The 13,234-nt window shown below is 40.7% G+C and overlaps 2 protein-coding genes across 2 annotated transcripts; one reads left to right on the top strand and one right to left on the bottom strand.

Moving 5' to 3' along the window:
• Positions 1-911: 911 nt before the first annotated feature.
• Positions 912-9,042, top strand: LOC311132850 (tumor necrosis factor alpha-induced protein 8-like protein 2). Its single transcript, XM_084166204.1, has 3 exons — positions 912-1,063; positions 5,801-6,125; positions 6,447-9,042. The coding sequence occupies exons 2-3, from the start codon at positions 5,808-5,810 to the stop codon at positions 6,687-6,689; spliced, it is 561 nt and encodes a 186-aa protein (XP_084022330.1). The 5' UTR covers positions 912-1,063; positions 5,801-5,807; the 3' UTR covers positions 6,690-9,042.
• A 798-nt stretch (positions 9,043-9,840) lies between these two features.
• LOC311132475 (uncharacterized protein) lies at positions 9,841-12,797 on the bottom strand (the record flags this gene model as incomplete). The annotated part of the gene is made up of 9 exons (XM_084165761.1): positions 9,841-9,975; positions 10,114-10,218; positions 10,325-10,408; positions 11,080-11,169; positions 11,257-11,326; positions 11,704-11,762; positions 12,341-12,421; positions 12,544-12,591; positions 12,714-12,797. 9 exons carry the CDS (start codon positions 12,795-12,797, stop codon positions 9,841-9,843), a joined length of 756 nt encoding a protein of 251 aa, XP_084021887.1.
• Between the last annotated feature and the right edge of the window lie 437 nt (positions 12,798-13,234).

The following is a 13,234-nucleotide window of genomic DNA, read 5'->3' as shown; positions in this document are numbered from 1 at the left end:
TAGGGTGTGTCTCAATAGTGTAACGTTGCTTCCTCTCCTCACCTCTCTTCATTCATCTGCACTGATATGAAAGGGTTGCAGAAGTGAAAGCAACTAACAGCTAACCATTATTATCAAACAGCTATCCATTCCAAATTGCTTTTAAATCTCCTGTGTGTTAAATCTTTCCTATGTCTGGCAATGTTTTCTCTTGTCCTCTAAATGACAGAGGCAGGAGAAATGCACACATGGGTTTAGACTTCTTTCCCCCCTGCATTTAGGCTAGACCAACAAGAGCTGCTTGACTCAAGGGTTACCTGACACAACATTATGATGTTACCTCATCACGATCTGCTTCAGTTTTGGGTGTAGATACTGCAGCTTAATTATAGCCTGTTCATTTAGCCAAATAATAGCTTTGTCCAGTGAAATATCACACCCTTTAACAATGAGATTGCAATTATATGAAAGTTATCGAGTTACTGAATAGTTTTACAATGCAAATTCTCTTAAATTAATCTAGTTTCAGTTTGGAATAGTTGAGAAGGCAATTGTCTTGAGTGTGTGTAACTGTTGTTGCCACGTTCCTTTACACTCCCATGAAACTAAAGTGAGGGGCATGCCTGTGTTGTTGCACAACTTTGGAAACAGCCCAGACACAGCTTCCCTAAAGGTTTTGAAATACTGCTTCCAGAGAGCAGGGACCATTTCATTCACAATACAAATCACTGTGTTACTGCAAAGTTAATTTATTTTAATCAATTTATTCATATTTTCTGTGAATAACTGTTCTGGTGCACACAGAGAGAGAGAGAGAGAGAGAGAGAGAGAGAGAGAGAGAGAGAGAGAGAGAGAGAGAGAGAGAGAGAGAGAGAGAAATACACCACTCTGGGGCGTGACAACAAAAATGTGTTATTTCAGGAAATGCATCTGAGTTAGGCAGAGTCACAGAGACAGGGAGGTCGGTATTGCGAGAGGGCACTGTGATCATCCAACCCCTTTATGTGAAGCCTCTTCTAGGAGACTTATCATCTGACTCAGGAGCACTGAGTCTATCTGGAGTCAAGAGTCCATAGGCACTCAGGTAAGCATTTCATAGCACTCTAATTTCAGTGGAAGATGATGTGTGGTTTGTGAAGTTAGAGGTAGTTTAGTGAGCCAAGGCTAACTAGCGTTAGCGCAATCACTGGAAGTCTATGGGTATCTGCTAGCATGCAGTGTGTGTGAGTGTATGTGTTGTTGTGCATACTTGTGTGTTTGTGTATAAGTACATTTTTGTCTATGAGTCGGTGTACAGTGCAGCCAGGTGCCTTCAAATGAGCTCAGACATTTTTGCCCGAAAACAGCGTTATTTAAACTCCATAGCCTCAGTTGTATGTAAGACATTAACCATGTCAAACCTATTTTAAAGAGTGGGTGCTTGGCTACATTGCTAGAGATGGAGAATGCATGGAAAATATGAGGAAGTCATATTTTTGGCAAGACTATATTAGACCATCGGTTTAGCAACAATGACCACTTCTATGACTATCAGAGCCACTTAAAGCGTCAGTTGTCAGAGCAGCTTACCGATCCCTGCACCTGTACACAGCCTTTCTGAAATTAGCCCACCCAACTACCTCATCCCCATATTGTTATTTATTTTGCTAATTTGCACCCCAGTATCTCTATTTGCACATCATCTTTTGCACATCTATCATTCCAGTATTATACGAAATTGTAACTATTTTGCACTATGGCCTATTTATTGCCTTACCTCCATAACTTACTACATTCGCACACACTGTATATATATATTTTCTGTTGTATTTTTTACTTTATGTTTTGTTTACCCCATATGTAACTCTGTGTTGTTGTTTTTATCGCACTGCTTTGCTTTATCTTGGCCAGGTCGCAGTTGTAAATGAGAACTTGTTCTCAACTGGCTTACCTGGTTAAATAAAGGTGAAGTGATAATAAAATTAAATTAAAGACAAAACCTTGTAGGAAACAGAGTGATCATAGCTTTCTAGCAGATGAAAAACAACTCTGTGGGCAACTGTGTGTGTGTTGTGTGTGTTGTGTGCATGTGTATACGCTTGTGAGTTTGTGCGTGTGCACTCATTCATGGGATTGTTATGCTTATTCATCAACACAGAAGGTCATGTTGCAAATTGAAATTGGGAGCCTACGTTGTAGAGCTTTTCAGACAGCTAACTATTAGCTCTGTTAGCTTTAGCTTACATTGACCCACCAGGAAATGTGACTTTCACTGTTTGAAGGAGTGTGTCATCTGAATGTGTTTGAGGCCAAGCCATTTTGAGCGGTGGATAGACAGTTACATTATACAGGGCACTGGTAGCCAACTTCTTCTATTTCATATCAATGTCTCCGTCTTATGACTGTTTCACACAGGAAGTCAGACACTTCCGTAAAAAGGTGCCTTACATTTTGTAACAAAACAGCCAGACTTTTGATGTAGGTCAGGTTTCATGTAGGCTATGTTTCAAGGAATCACACATGACAAAGGTGTGCAAATGCACTTCAACATTTTAACTGTGCCAAGTTTGAACCCTCTGTAATTATTGGGACAGTGACACATTTGTTGTTGTTTTGGTGCTGTACTCCAGCACTTTGGATTTGAAATGATACAATGACTATGAGGTTAAAGTGCAGACTGTCAGCCTTAATTTTAGGGTATTTTCATCCATATCGGGTGAACCGTTTAGATATTACAACGCTTTCTGTACATAGTCCCCCCATTTTTAGTGACCAAAATGTATATTATATGTATATTAAAGTAGTCGGAAGTTTAGTATTTTGTCCCATATTCCTAGCACGCAATGATTTTATCAAACCTTTGCTGTTTTTTTGGTTGTGTTTCAGATTATTTGTGCCAAATAGGAAAATGAATGGTAAATATTGATTGTGTCATTTTGGAATACATTTGATTGGAAATAAGAATATAATATGATTACGGATAGTCCTGAATGAATCGTGAATAATGATGAGTGAGAAAGTTACAGACACACAAATGGTCCTCTGTAGGTCAGCTGGTAGAGCACGGCGCTTGTAACACCAGGGTAGTGGGTTCGATCCCCGGGACCACCCATACACAAAAATGTATGCACGCATGACTGTAAGTTGCTTTGGATAAAAGTGTCTGCTAAATGGCATATTCTATATTACTGTATCAGACCCCCAAGACATAACCTCTCACCATTACAATAACAAGGGAGGTTAGCATTTTTTGGGGGGTATGATATTTGTTTGTCAGTAACTTTCTCTCTCATCATTATTCACGATTCATTCAGGATTATCCGTAATCATGGTAGCATCCACATTAATTTAGAAGTGTTTAGAAAGTCTTATTTACACTACAAGTGACTCCAAAATGACACAATACATTATTTACCATTCATTTCTATTGGGCACAAAATAATCTGAAACACACCCAAAACAAACAGAAAATGCATCCAACAAGCTTGTAGATTCATAAACTTTATGTAATCATTGCGTTCTAGGAATATGGGACCAAATACTACACTTTTTACAACTTTAATACACATATAAGTGAATTTGTCCCAATACTTTTGGTCACCTAAAATGGGGGGAGAATGTACAAAAAGTGCTGGAGTACAGAGCCAAAACAACAATACACTGTCCCAATAATTACGGAGGGCACTGTAAGTGATCAAAATGTTAATCATAGGGTAAAAGACTAGTCTTACAGAGCTGCTTTTATGCTGTGTGTCTGAATTAGACAAAGCCTCACACCCGAGGTCCACATTGCTTATTTTAGCAGGGTCTATTCAAATCAGAAGACGGGGAATAAGTTGGGTCTATTCAAATCAGAAGAGGGGGAAATAAGTTGATGCAGTATCTGTAACCTTTACCAGGCAAAACAGGCAGATGCTGATGGGTGTTGAAAATGTACATTATGTGCAAACCCAGAGGCATAACCATTAGATATGCAAACTTGAAGGGATACGCACGTGAGTTTACAGTGTGATTTCCCACCTATCTGACCTACTTCATTAACTTAAGTGTCTGGTTTTATCTTTGTTCAAGGTTTCTAACATATGTGGTCAACAAGAAAGTCTTAGCTGTGGTTTATATAACCACATATGAGTAGGTGATAATACGCATAGTCTGAATCTCCTATCATTCTCACACAGATTAATGAAATAACATGTAGCTGACTGGTTGCAAAGTGGGTCTTCATAATCCATGCAATTGGTTAATTACCTTTTTACCATAGACTATGTCAAACACACCTATGACAGAGTCAGTGCATTTAAGGAAAACTGGTAGCTGCAGTGTATCTTAGACTTCCTCTACTGTACAAATGTTTTTACCCTTCAGGCTATCAGAACCATCTAGCTCCAAAGGCTGGGTGATGTGACATGTTTTATCATACTTCCTGTTGGTATCCGAGCAACCATGCAGCATCATGGAGTGTTCCATTGAAAACATCCCCTGAGGAATAGAAGATCAAACAGATTACATCACATTTACTTATTGAGGAGACACCCGTTTCCAGGAGCAATTATATCATTGTTTGCACTTTTATCCATTTGTGCCACTGGACCTTGAGTGAAGCGATATTAACCCCTGCAATAACAGGTCATACACAGTCCTACAATTACAGTACTTAATGTACTGTGCAATGCTACATGATGAGGTATTCAGAAGATTCTAGAGAGAATATGTCATTGGGAATAAGGTCATAGGCTAAGATTATGGAAATTTGGACTTAGTTTATTTTATCCTGGAACTTCTCCTTTGTTGAGATAATACTATACTGAACAAAAATATAAAGGCAACATGCAACAATTTCTAAGATTTTGAGTTACAGTTCAAATAGGAAATCAGTCGATTGTAATAAATACATTAGGCCCTAATCTATGTATTTCACATGACTGGGCAGGGGCACAACCGTGGTTGGGCCTGGGAGGGCATAGGCCCACCCACTTGGGAGCCAGGCCCAGCCAATCAGAATGAGTTTTTCCCCACAAAATGTCTTCATTACAGACAGAAATGCTCCTCAGTTTCATCAGCTGTCCGAGTGGCTGGTCCCGCAGGTGAAGTAGCCGTATGTGGACGTCCTGGGCTGGCCTGGTTACACGTGGTTTGCGGTTGTGAGGCCGATTGGATGTACTTCCAAATTCTCTAAAACGACGTTGGAGGCAGCTTATGGTTGCTCTGGTGGACATTCCTGCAGTCAGCATGCCAATTGCACGCTCCCTCAAAACTTGAGACATCTGTGGCATTGTGTTGTGTGACAAAACTGCACATTTTAGAGTGGCCTTTTATTGTCCCCAGCACAAAGTGCACCTGTGTAATGATCATGCTGTTTAATCAGCTTCTTGATATACCACACCTGTCAAGTGGATGGACTATCTTGGCAAAGGAGAAATGTTCATTAACAGGGATACGCTTTTTGTGCGTGTGGAACATTTCTGGGATCTTTTATTTCAGCTCATGAAACATGGGACCAAGACTTTTATATTTTTTGTTCAGTATATATAAAGTGTAATATTGGGACACAAACTCAAAATTGAATACATTTCAACTGTATATCTGACATGGTACAGCTGTCTTTTTTTTAAGACCATGACCATGTGTGTGAAGTGTACACTTTTGTTTTAAAGTAGATTTGTTTAAGACTACCAAGAATCACTATGTGTGACCGGATTTAGCCCACTGCAGTAAAATTATAAAGGTCATTTGACAGAGAAAACCAGCGTACATCAGTGAACTAGCATGGCTGAGACCAGACAATCAGATATTTCACTTAACCCACTTATTCTGTCTCATCAACTCTCCATATCCTTCCCAGAGTCAAAATGGAGTCATTCAGCTCTAAGGACATGGCCATGAAGGCCCAGAAGAAAATCCTCAGCCACATGGCCAGCAAATCCATGGTGCAGATGTTAATTGACGACACCAGCAGCGAAATCCTAGACGAGTTCTACCGCATCTCCAAGGAACACTCTGGAAACCGCACAGAGGCCCAGAAGGTGGTCAAGGACCTGGTAAAGGTGGTGGTAAAGGTGGGCGTTCTCTTTCGGCACAACCGCTTCAGTAAAGAGGAGCTCAGCCTGGCTCAGGACTTCAAGAAGAAGCTGCACCAGGGGGCCATGACGGCAATCAGCTTCCAGGAGGTAACTTTACATCAGAAAGTTTTGAACTCTTCAAAGCCTTATTTGAACTCTGCATGAAGGCCCAACCTAAAGCATGCATGATATAACCTACTAACATCTCCCTAAGTAATTCATTATACCTACTAAAATGTCAAACTATCTGGACAGAATCCTAAGGGGACTTTAATAGGAAACAACAATGCCCCACTTACAATAGTCTCTATCCTAAAGCCAATACCATTAACTGGCACCTTAAATGGTGATTACAGCTGTTATAATAACTGTGTTGTAATTACTACTGTGCTGTCACTAATATCTTATTCGCCCATCCCTCTGGCCCAGGTGGAGTTCACATTTGATAAGGATGTCATGACGGCGCTTCTGACGGATTGTAGGGACATCCTGCTGAAGCTTGTGGAGAAACACCTGACACCCAAATCCTTCGGGCGTATTCGGCATGTCTTCAACCACTACTCTGACCCAGACCTCCTGACCAACCTCTACACCCCCGGTGGCCCTCTCTGGCCCAGTCTCACAAAGATCTGCAATGGCCTTAACAAACTGGTTGAGGAAGGCAAGCTATGAGTGGGAATTCTGAACAGTGCTGGAAAAATTAGAAACTGTGGCAAGCCTGTTAAAGAATTCTGAATTAAGTTTGCCCAGTGAAAATACCAGGAGATATCATCTTGGTAGCTTAATGGGTACACTGACTCAGTGTCAGTTGATGATGTAGATATTGATTTATGTTGGGATCTTTATGAGGACATGGAATCATCATCCTTGCTTTACAACATAAGCCATCTGCATTAGGGCTGGCCGATATATTGTGTATTTATCATTATCACAATATGAATGTGCATGATATGCATAGTCACATTTCAGTATCTCAGGATATTACCTCTACCTCTGCCTAAATGCATTTCAGTCGAATGCTGTTGGAGCTAAGTAAAGTCCCTTCAAATGTGACATATTAAATTAAAAAAGCCTAAAATCACCTATGAAATCCTCCAAAGAAATTTCAAAAAAATACAAACTACTTCTTTGTCAGGACTCCCTGCTTCCAGCACAATAAGAATGCATCTGTGGTCTAATTTCAATTGATTCGTCCTCCTGTTTTAAGATATTCCGTTTCCGGGGAAACTAATGGACTGTAATAGGACAACAGTCTGCCTGCCCAGTCACAGCAGTGGCTAACCTAATTGAAGTACCATTCAAATTAAAAGTGGCTGTCTAGGACCAGCAGACAACAACCTCAATTAGTGTCTGGGGCACATCTATGCATGCAGCCTCAGTATCTGCCTGATCATTGACTGTTTGTTCCGCTTGTTACAAAGATTTTCTGAGGCCAGCTAATGGCATTTCATTTCTGATACATGTCTGAAGTCCTGCTGTACAGTCCTTTGCAATGCATGTGACGATTGGATGCAATTTATATATTGTTTACAGTTTTGCAATCATGGCCCATTTTTGGAGAGAAGGTCAGAACCAGAAAAGGGTTTGCTATTGACTACAAAGATTCTATTAGCTATTTTACGTTTGTGTTAAGATCGCACGATGGGGTTGGGGGGCTAGCAGGTCAAAAGTTTGTGTACGCAACATCTTATAAACAAGTTTTTAGTATTTCAACGGTAGCACTTAGTGGATGTTGGGCAATGAGAGAAGAATTAGGCAATAATTGACCATGAACCATAACACTTTCCACAGGAGAAATAGAACTACACAGCAAGTGAACTCTAATGGCATTCCATACCCCTTTGCAAGCTATCTGTTTTCTTTAACTGCCTTAGATGAACACCATTTGAAAGGGAATATCTGCAATTAATGGACTTACGGGCCAAAATATAGTATGTATCTATCAGGCTTGAAGGCTTATTGTGAGTTATCTGTTTTGTTAAACTTCAGACCGGAACCGTTAAAAAGACAGCACACTCAGGCTTTTCCCGGAAAATGGCCTCAGGAAATTTGGCAAGCATGCATCACCTGTCTGCATTGTGAGACTAGATATGCAAACATTGTTCTTGACATTGATTAACTTGTCATTCCAGTTACAGTACATGCCATTAATGCAACAGGTTATTGTATTCTTAGCCATAACTGTGAAAAATGACCGGTTCATGAAGCCATGCTGTCCTCTAGTGGGCTATAGTGAATATTGCACCTGGAGTAGGGTTACTTACTGGCACTTGTAGTTTACCGTAGTTCATGTTGCTTCTTTCAAATCTGATGAATATACAATCAGTACTATTACATAGGCAACTGTATTAATATTATAGAAGGCTACAATAAAAGCCTTAAAATAATCTGCTTCTAGTGAGGTGGGACCCCAACTCATCTTGTACCAGTTAGGACAGAATTATTCTTCCAACATCCATCAGATATGATGATAATTTAATCCCTGTTGTTTGAATCAGAGCAGAGGATTGTATCAAAACACAGATGACCAATGATGATTTGAACTCCATATGTATCCATAGGGGAGAGTGGGGTAATTTGAGCCAAAAGGGTAAATTGAGCTATTGTGTTAGAGGTTTTATGATGCTTATATCTAAACCGAAGTAGATCATTTAAGATTGTTTTATGCATCAGTTGGGGTCTCTATAAGCTTCAATATGAGCTCCTACACCTGGCTTGAAAGTGCATGCTTGTAGCTGTGTGGGCTAATAAAGTCCACATCTTTGCCTTGGGGTAAGTTGAGCCAATGGCCATGGGGTAAGTTGTGCCAAAAATGGAAGTTGAAAAAAAATGGAAGTTGAAAAATGGAAGTGTTTTCTTTCCGGGATATGAGGTATCAACAGGGCCTGGCATATGTTAAAAGTGTTTTTTTTAAAGTACAAAGTGTTTGTTAGGTGTTAAGCCTGTGTTAAACTATGCTTAAAATGATTAAAATACAAAAAAAGCAATAGTGATTGTGTTTGGTAAATAAAGATAGACATGGTTTAAAAAAAGTAGTGGTAATATTTCATTCAGTACAGAAATGTGTAGGTGGCTTAACTTACCCTGTACTGTGGCTCAACTTACCCCATACCTGGGGTCAATTGTGCCAAAATACCACTTTTTTGGGATAAGCTATGTTTTCAAAACTGTAACGTTTACATGAATTCTTTCCAGGGATACACAACATCCTGAAATATATGTAGATACTGTGATGAGGTGATTTTGCAGGAGTCAGGCGCAGGACGGTAAATCACAGCATAACAGGATTTATTCTGAACCACAGAGTTACGCAGTAATGCGTAAAAACACTCCAGTGCGCAAAACAGGGGCACTGGAAAATACAAGGCACACAGGGAATATTCCCGGCGATACAAAATACATGGAGCTCCACCGAGCTTCTCTCTCCTCCACAATAAACAATCACACACAAAGACAAGGGGGCAGCGGGAACACTTATACAGGTACTAATGAGGGGATATGAACCAGGTGTGTGTAATAAACAAGACAAAACAAATGGAATGATGAGATGAGGAGCGGCAGTGGCTAGAAGGCCGGTGACGACAAACGCCGAAGCCTGCCCGAACAAGGAGAGGGGCAGCCTCGGAGGAAGTCGTGACAGATACTGTATATTTTTGAAATAATACTATATTTCCCTTGACAGAGTAATGCTGAATGTAAAAAATGGCTCAACTTACCCCACTCTCCCCTACACATGATGTAACATTTGTTTACGATTGACAGATAATGTTTAAATGCAAAACACTTTATTTTGTGATGGGGCCCTCAGCTCAGTTTGGGAACCTTAATCCAGGCTGGACAGCAGGAACTCAACCTGTATTTCTAGATTCCGCATCACCTCCCCCGAGAGCCTCTCTGGGCTTTCATAGATTGACTCATTGAGGTTGAAGATGGATTCTAGCCATGCCTTCATCTGGCCCTGTTGACAACAGACACATCATCAACTATTATTGAGAGAGAGAGAGAGAGAGAGAGAGAGAGAGAGAGAGAGAGAGAGAGAGAGAGAGAGAGAGAGAGAGAGAGAGAGAGAGAGAGAGAGAGAGAGAGACAAATGTACCTTAACGAGGAGGTAGAAGTTCTCAGCAGCCTCTGTCCAGGCTCCTCCAGGAGGGTCAATCCTCATTATGACTTGCAGGAGCAGATAAAGGAAGCTACCAGGCTCCTGGAGAAGGAACAGGGGACATGAGTGAGTGTCTACAGATCTGATATGACAACAGTGTGTATAGCATAGATAAACAACAGGATGTTCCATTCTTAGGGCCACTTACAGATATAGGAAGAGATGTCTTTCCTTCTAGAAGGCTTAGTAGAACGAATTCATAAAAAACATCTGCGAAGTTGATGCGGTCGATCTGAAGTCAAACAAATAGGATAATTACATAATCTTCATTGGCAAGCACTTTAGAAAGTCTCATTGAGTAGATGTTAGATGAGAAGACGGTGCCTGCAGCTAACGCTCAAGCTTGCATGTAGACCTACTCCTACGAGAGCCATCTCCTGCTCTAGTCGCTCCCTGTTTGCTGGCTCATTAATGAAGTTCACCAGTAGGTCGTAGGCCTGCTGAAACTGCCTCACATCCTCAAAACAAAACAATCATAAAATTCCTTAAAACTTAGATCATAAACTCAAAGATTCAGGTCTGTAATTCAAAGGGCCTCCGATTGTTTGGCTAGTATGACGTTGAAACTTTTCAACTAAACCCTATGAATCACTGTTGCCTAAAGGTAACCCACTGTGCAAGAACTGGTTGAATCAATGTTGTATCAATAAAAAATGTCAATGTGATGATGTTGAATCAAAGTGGGAAACTGATTGGATTTGAAAGAAGTCATCAACGTAAGGGAATTTCGTCTTTTAACCTAAATCCAATTACGTTAATTTTGGGGGGGATTTCACATTGAATTCACATTAGTTGACAACTCAACCAAATGTAAATCAAAACGAGACGTTGAAATGACATCTGTGCCCAGTGGGAACTATATATCTGGTCTGATGAACGTTGCACAATTATGTAATTGGTTACCTGCTGGTTGAGCTCGGATAGTCCACTCAACACCATCCTCCCAGCGTGGGTGAGGTAATTGAGGGAGGTACTGTCTGAGGATGTCAGAGCCTGTGAGAACAAGACAGTACATTTACAAATAGTCCAGAAATGTTCATGAAGTGAAATACAAAAGGTGCTAAATTCACATTTTCTCACCTCCATAGCACGTCTGATAGCGGCCAGCCTCAGAGAGAAGTTGGTTGTCCCTTGGTTTTCAAAGTAACGCCTGTAAATAGAAATGTTCAATAACAAATGTTCAACCTAAGAAGCTAAAACATCAGTGCCATGAAATTAAGAAATAATTTTATGTTAGCCTATATTATAACTGCAGGATTCAGAAAGACCATACCAATGTAGGATCTTAATTTGATCACTCTTTTGTTGCTGAGAATTTTCCTGCACGGCAGGAAATGCAAACTTGTAGCATATTTGGAATTTTCAAGTTTGTAATTTCCACTTTGAAATTTTAGACTCGATTTTCCCTAACGAAAAATGTATCCTGTTGCTGCAGGATTATTTTCCTGCTGTAGCAAACTGTCTCAAATTAAGATCCTACATCTGTATAACTACAATATATAGATGAACACATGAAAGCGAACCCACCGCAACTGGGGCACATCTGCAGCATTATTTTGCTCCTCCACAAACTCCTCCTCAAACTCCTAAAACAGACATCACATTAACTTAAACTCTACTAAACTGCATTTCACCTGCAACATCAACTGAAGCAGACAAAACATTCAGTGACATCATAACAATACTTTCAACTTGACCTAACAACTTGACCCTTGACAGACAACACAAACCTATCGATACCAAAACAATGACACACACCTGTACACACAAGTACAAATGAAATAAGAATTATTGACTGTAGAAAGAGTTTTACCTGAGGAGTGCTGTCAGGGGTCTGGTCCTGGTCCTGGGTGGAGTGGTAAGGTGGAGGGGGACTGGGAGGGGAATCGGAAGGGAAAGGGGGAGGCGGAGAATTCTGGGGGAACTGGTGAGAGGAGCCAGAGGACGGCTCATGAGGGGTGGTGATGATGTCAGAGGTGGAAAACTGATATGCCATCATCTCATCCCCCCTCTCCTGGTACCCCTCCACTGTGGTGGAGATATCCACCTGCTGTTTAACACACAACATGTGACACTGTCAGCCCAACACTGAAAACCACCATATTGAAAACCCCTCAACCAAACACTGAAATAAATCATAACACAGAGAAACAACGGGGTGTACCTGGGCATCCTCATAATAGGTGAACTCAGACCTCCTCTTGACAAGGCAGGACATGAGTCCATGGATCCTTCTACCAAGGAACTAAAAATGAGGCAAGAGATTAGAACGTGTAATTTCATTTTCTGTCAACATGTATTTATTCAAATAGGTAAATGGACATTTGCCACTTTACATTTTTTCTGTGAAAAATTGCCTGACTGTACCTTAATACCAATCTGCTTCTTGTTGGTGAGGACCACCTGGACGAGACCCTTTAAAAGAGACAGAGAAACATTACATTTCATCCAGGAAATATAAGTAGACCTATAGCATGTGCGTCATTTGACACAAATCAGGTGCATTTGAGACGAAAGACCAGTTGAGAATCTCTCACCCATGGGTCCAGGATTTTTTCCTGGATGACTCTGCTCCACCACAGCTGCTTCTCCACTCCCCTCACAATGCACAGGTGATGCATGTCCTCTTCATTTTGCTATAAAGAAAAAACTCCTTCAGTCTCCAGACCTCTCTCTATATGTTAGCTGTAGATGTCTATAACATTTGGCAGGCGATTTCAGTTCTGAGTATAATCCCTGGCAGTGATATAGAGCCCACATGATGTTCGTACGACAAGTTTCCCCTAGGTTTCAATTAGGGACAGACATACAAAAGAAAACCCAGAGACAATTGGGAGTTCAAATACACAGGTGTGTTCATAAATGTTAAGAATATGTCTGAAGTACCTGCACTCGTCCATAATGGATATTCCAGTAATGGAAATGAAACGAACCCCAGTTCCCAACCAGCTGCAACTTCTCATAGGGAAAACCAGAGTCTTCCCTATTTGGCTGAAAAACAAAGACATCCCCTAATTATAGAGATTGCTCTGTGATTAATAAGACACACAATTGTGGA

This window comes from Coregonus lavaretus (genome assembly GCF_964263955.1).
Source record: "Coregonus lavaretus genome assembly, chromosome: 7".
NCBI classification, from domain to species: domain Eukaryota; kingdom Metazoa; phylum Chordata; class Actinopteri; order Salmoniformes; family Salmonidae; genus Coregonus; species Coregonus lavaretus.
This window is presented reverse-complemented; position numbering and strand designations above follow the sequence as displayed.

Coding starts and splice junctions, on each gene's coding strand:
- LOC311132850 (XM_084166204.1), top strand. CDS start 5,808: ATGGAGTCATTCAGCTCTAAGGACATGGCCATGAAGGCCCAGAAGAAA. Junction 6,126..6,446: donor CGGCAATCAGCTTCCAGGAG/GTAACTTTACAT, acceptor CCTCTGGCCCAG/GTGGAGTTCACATTTGATAA.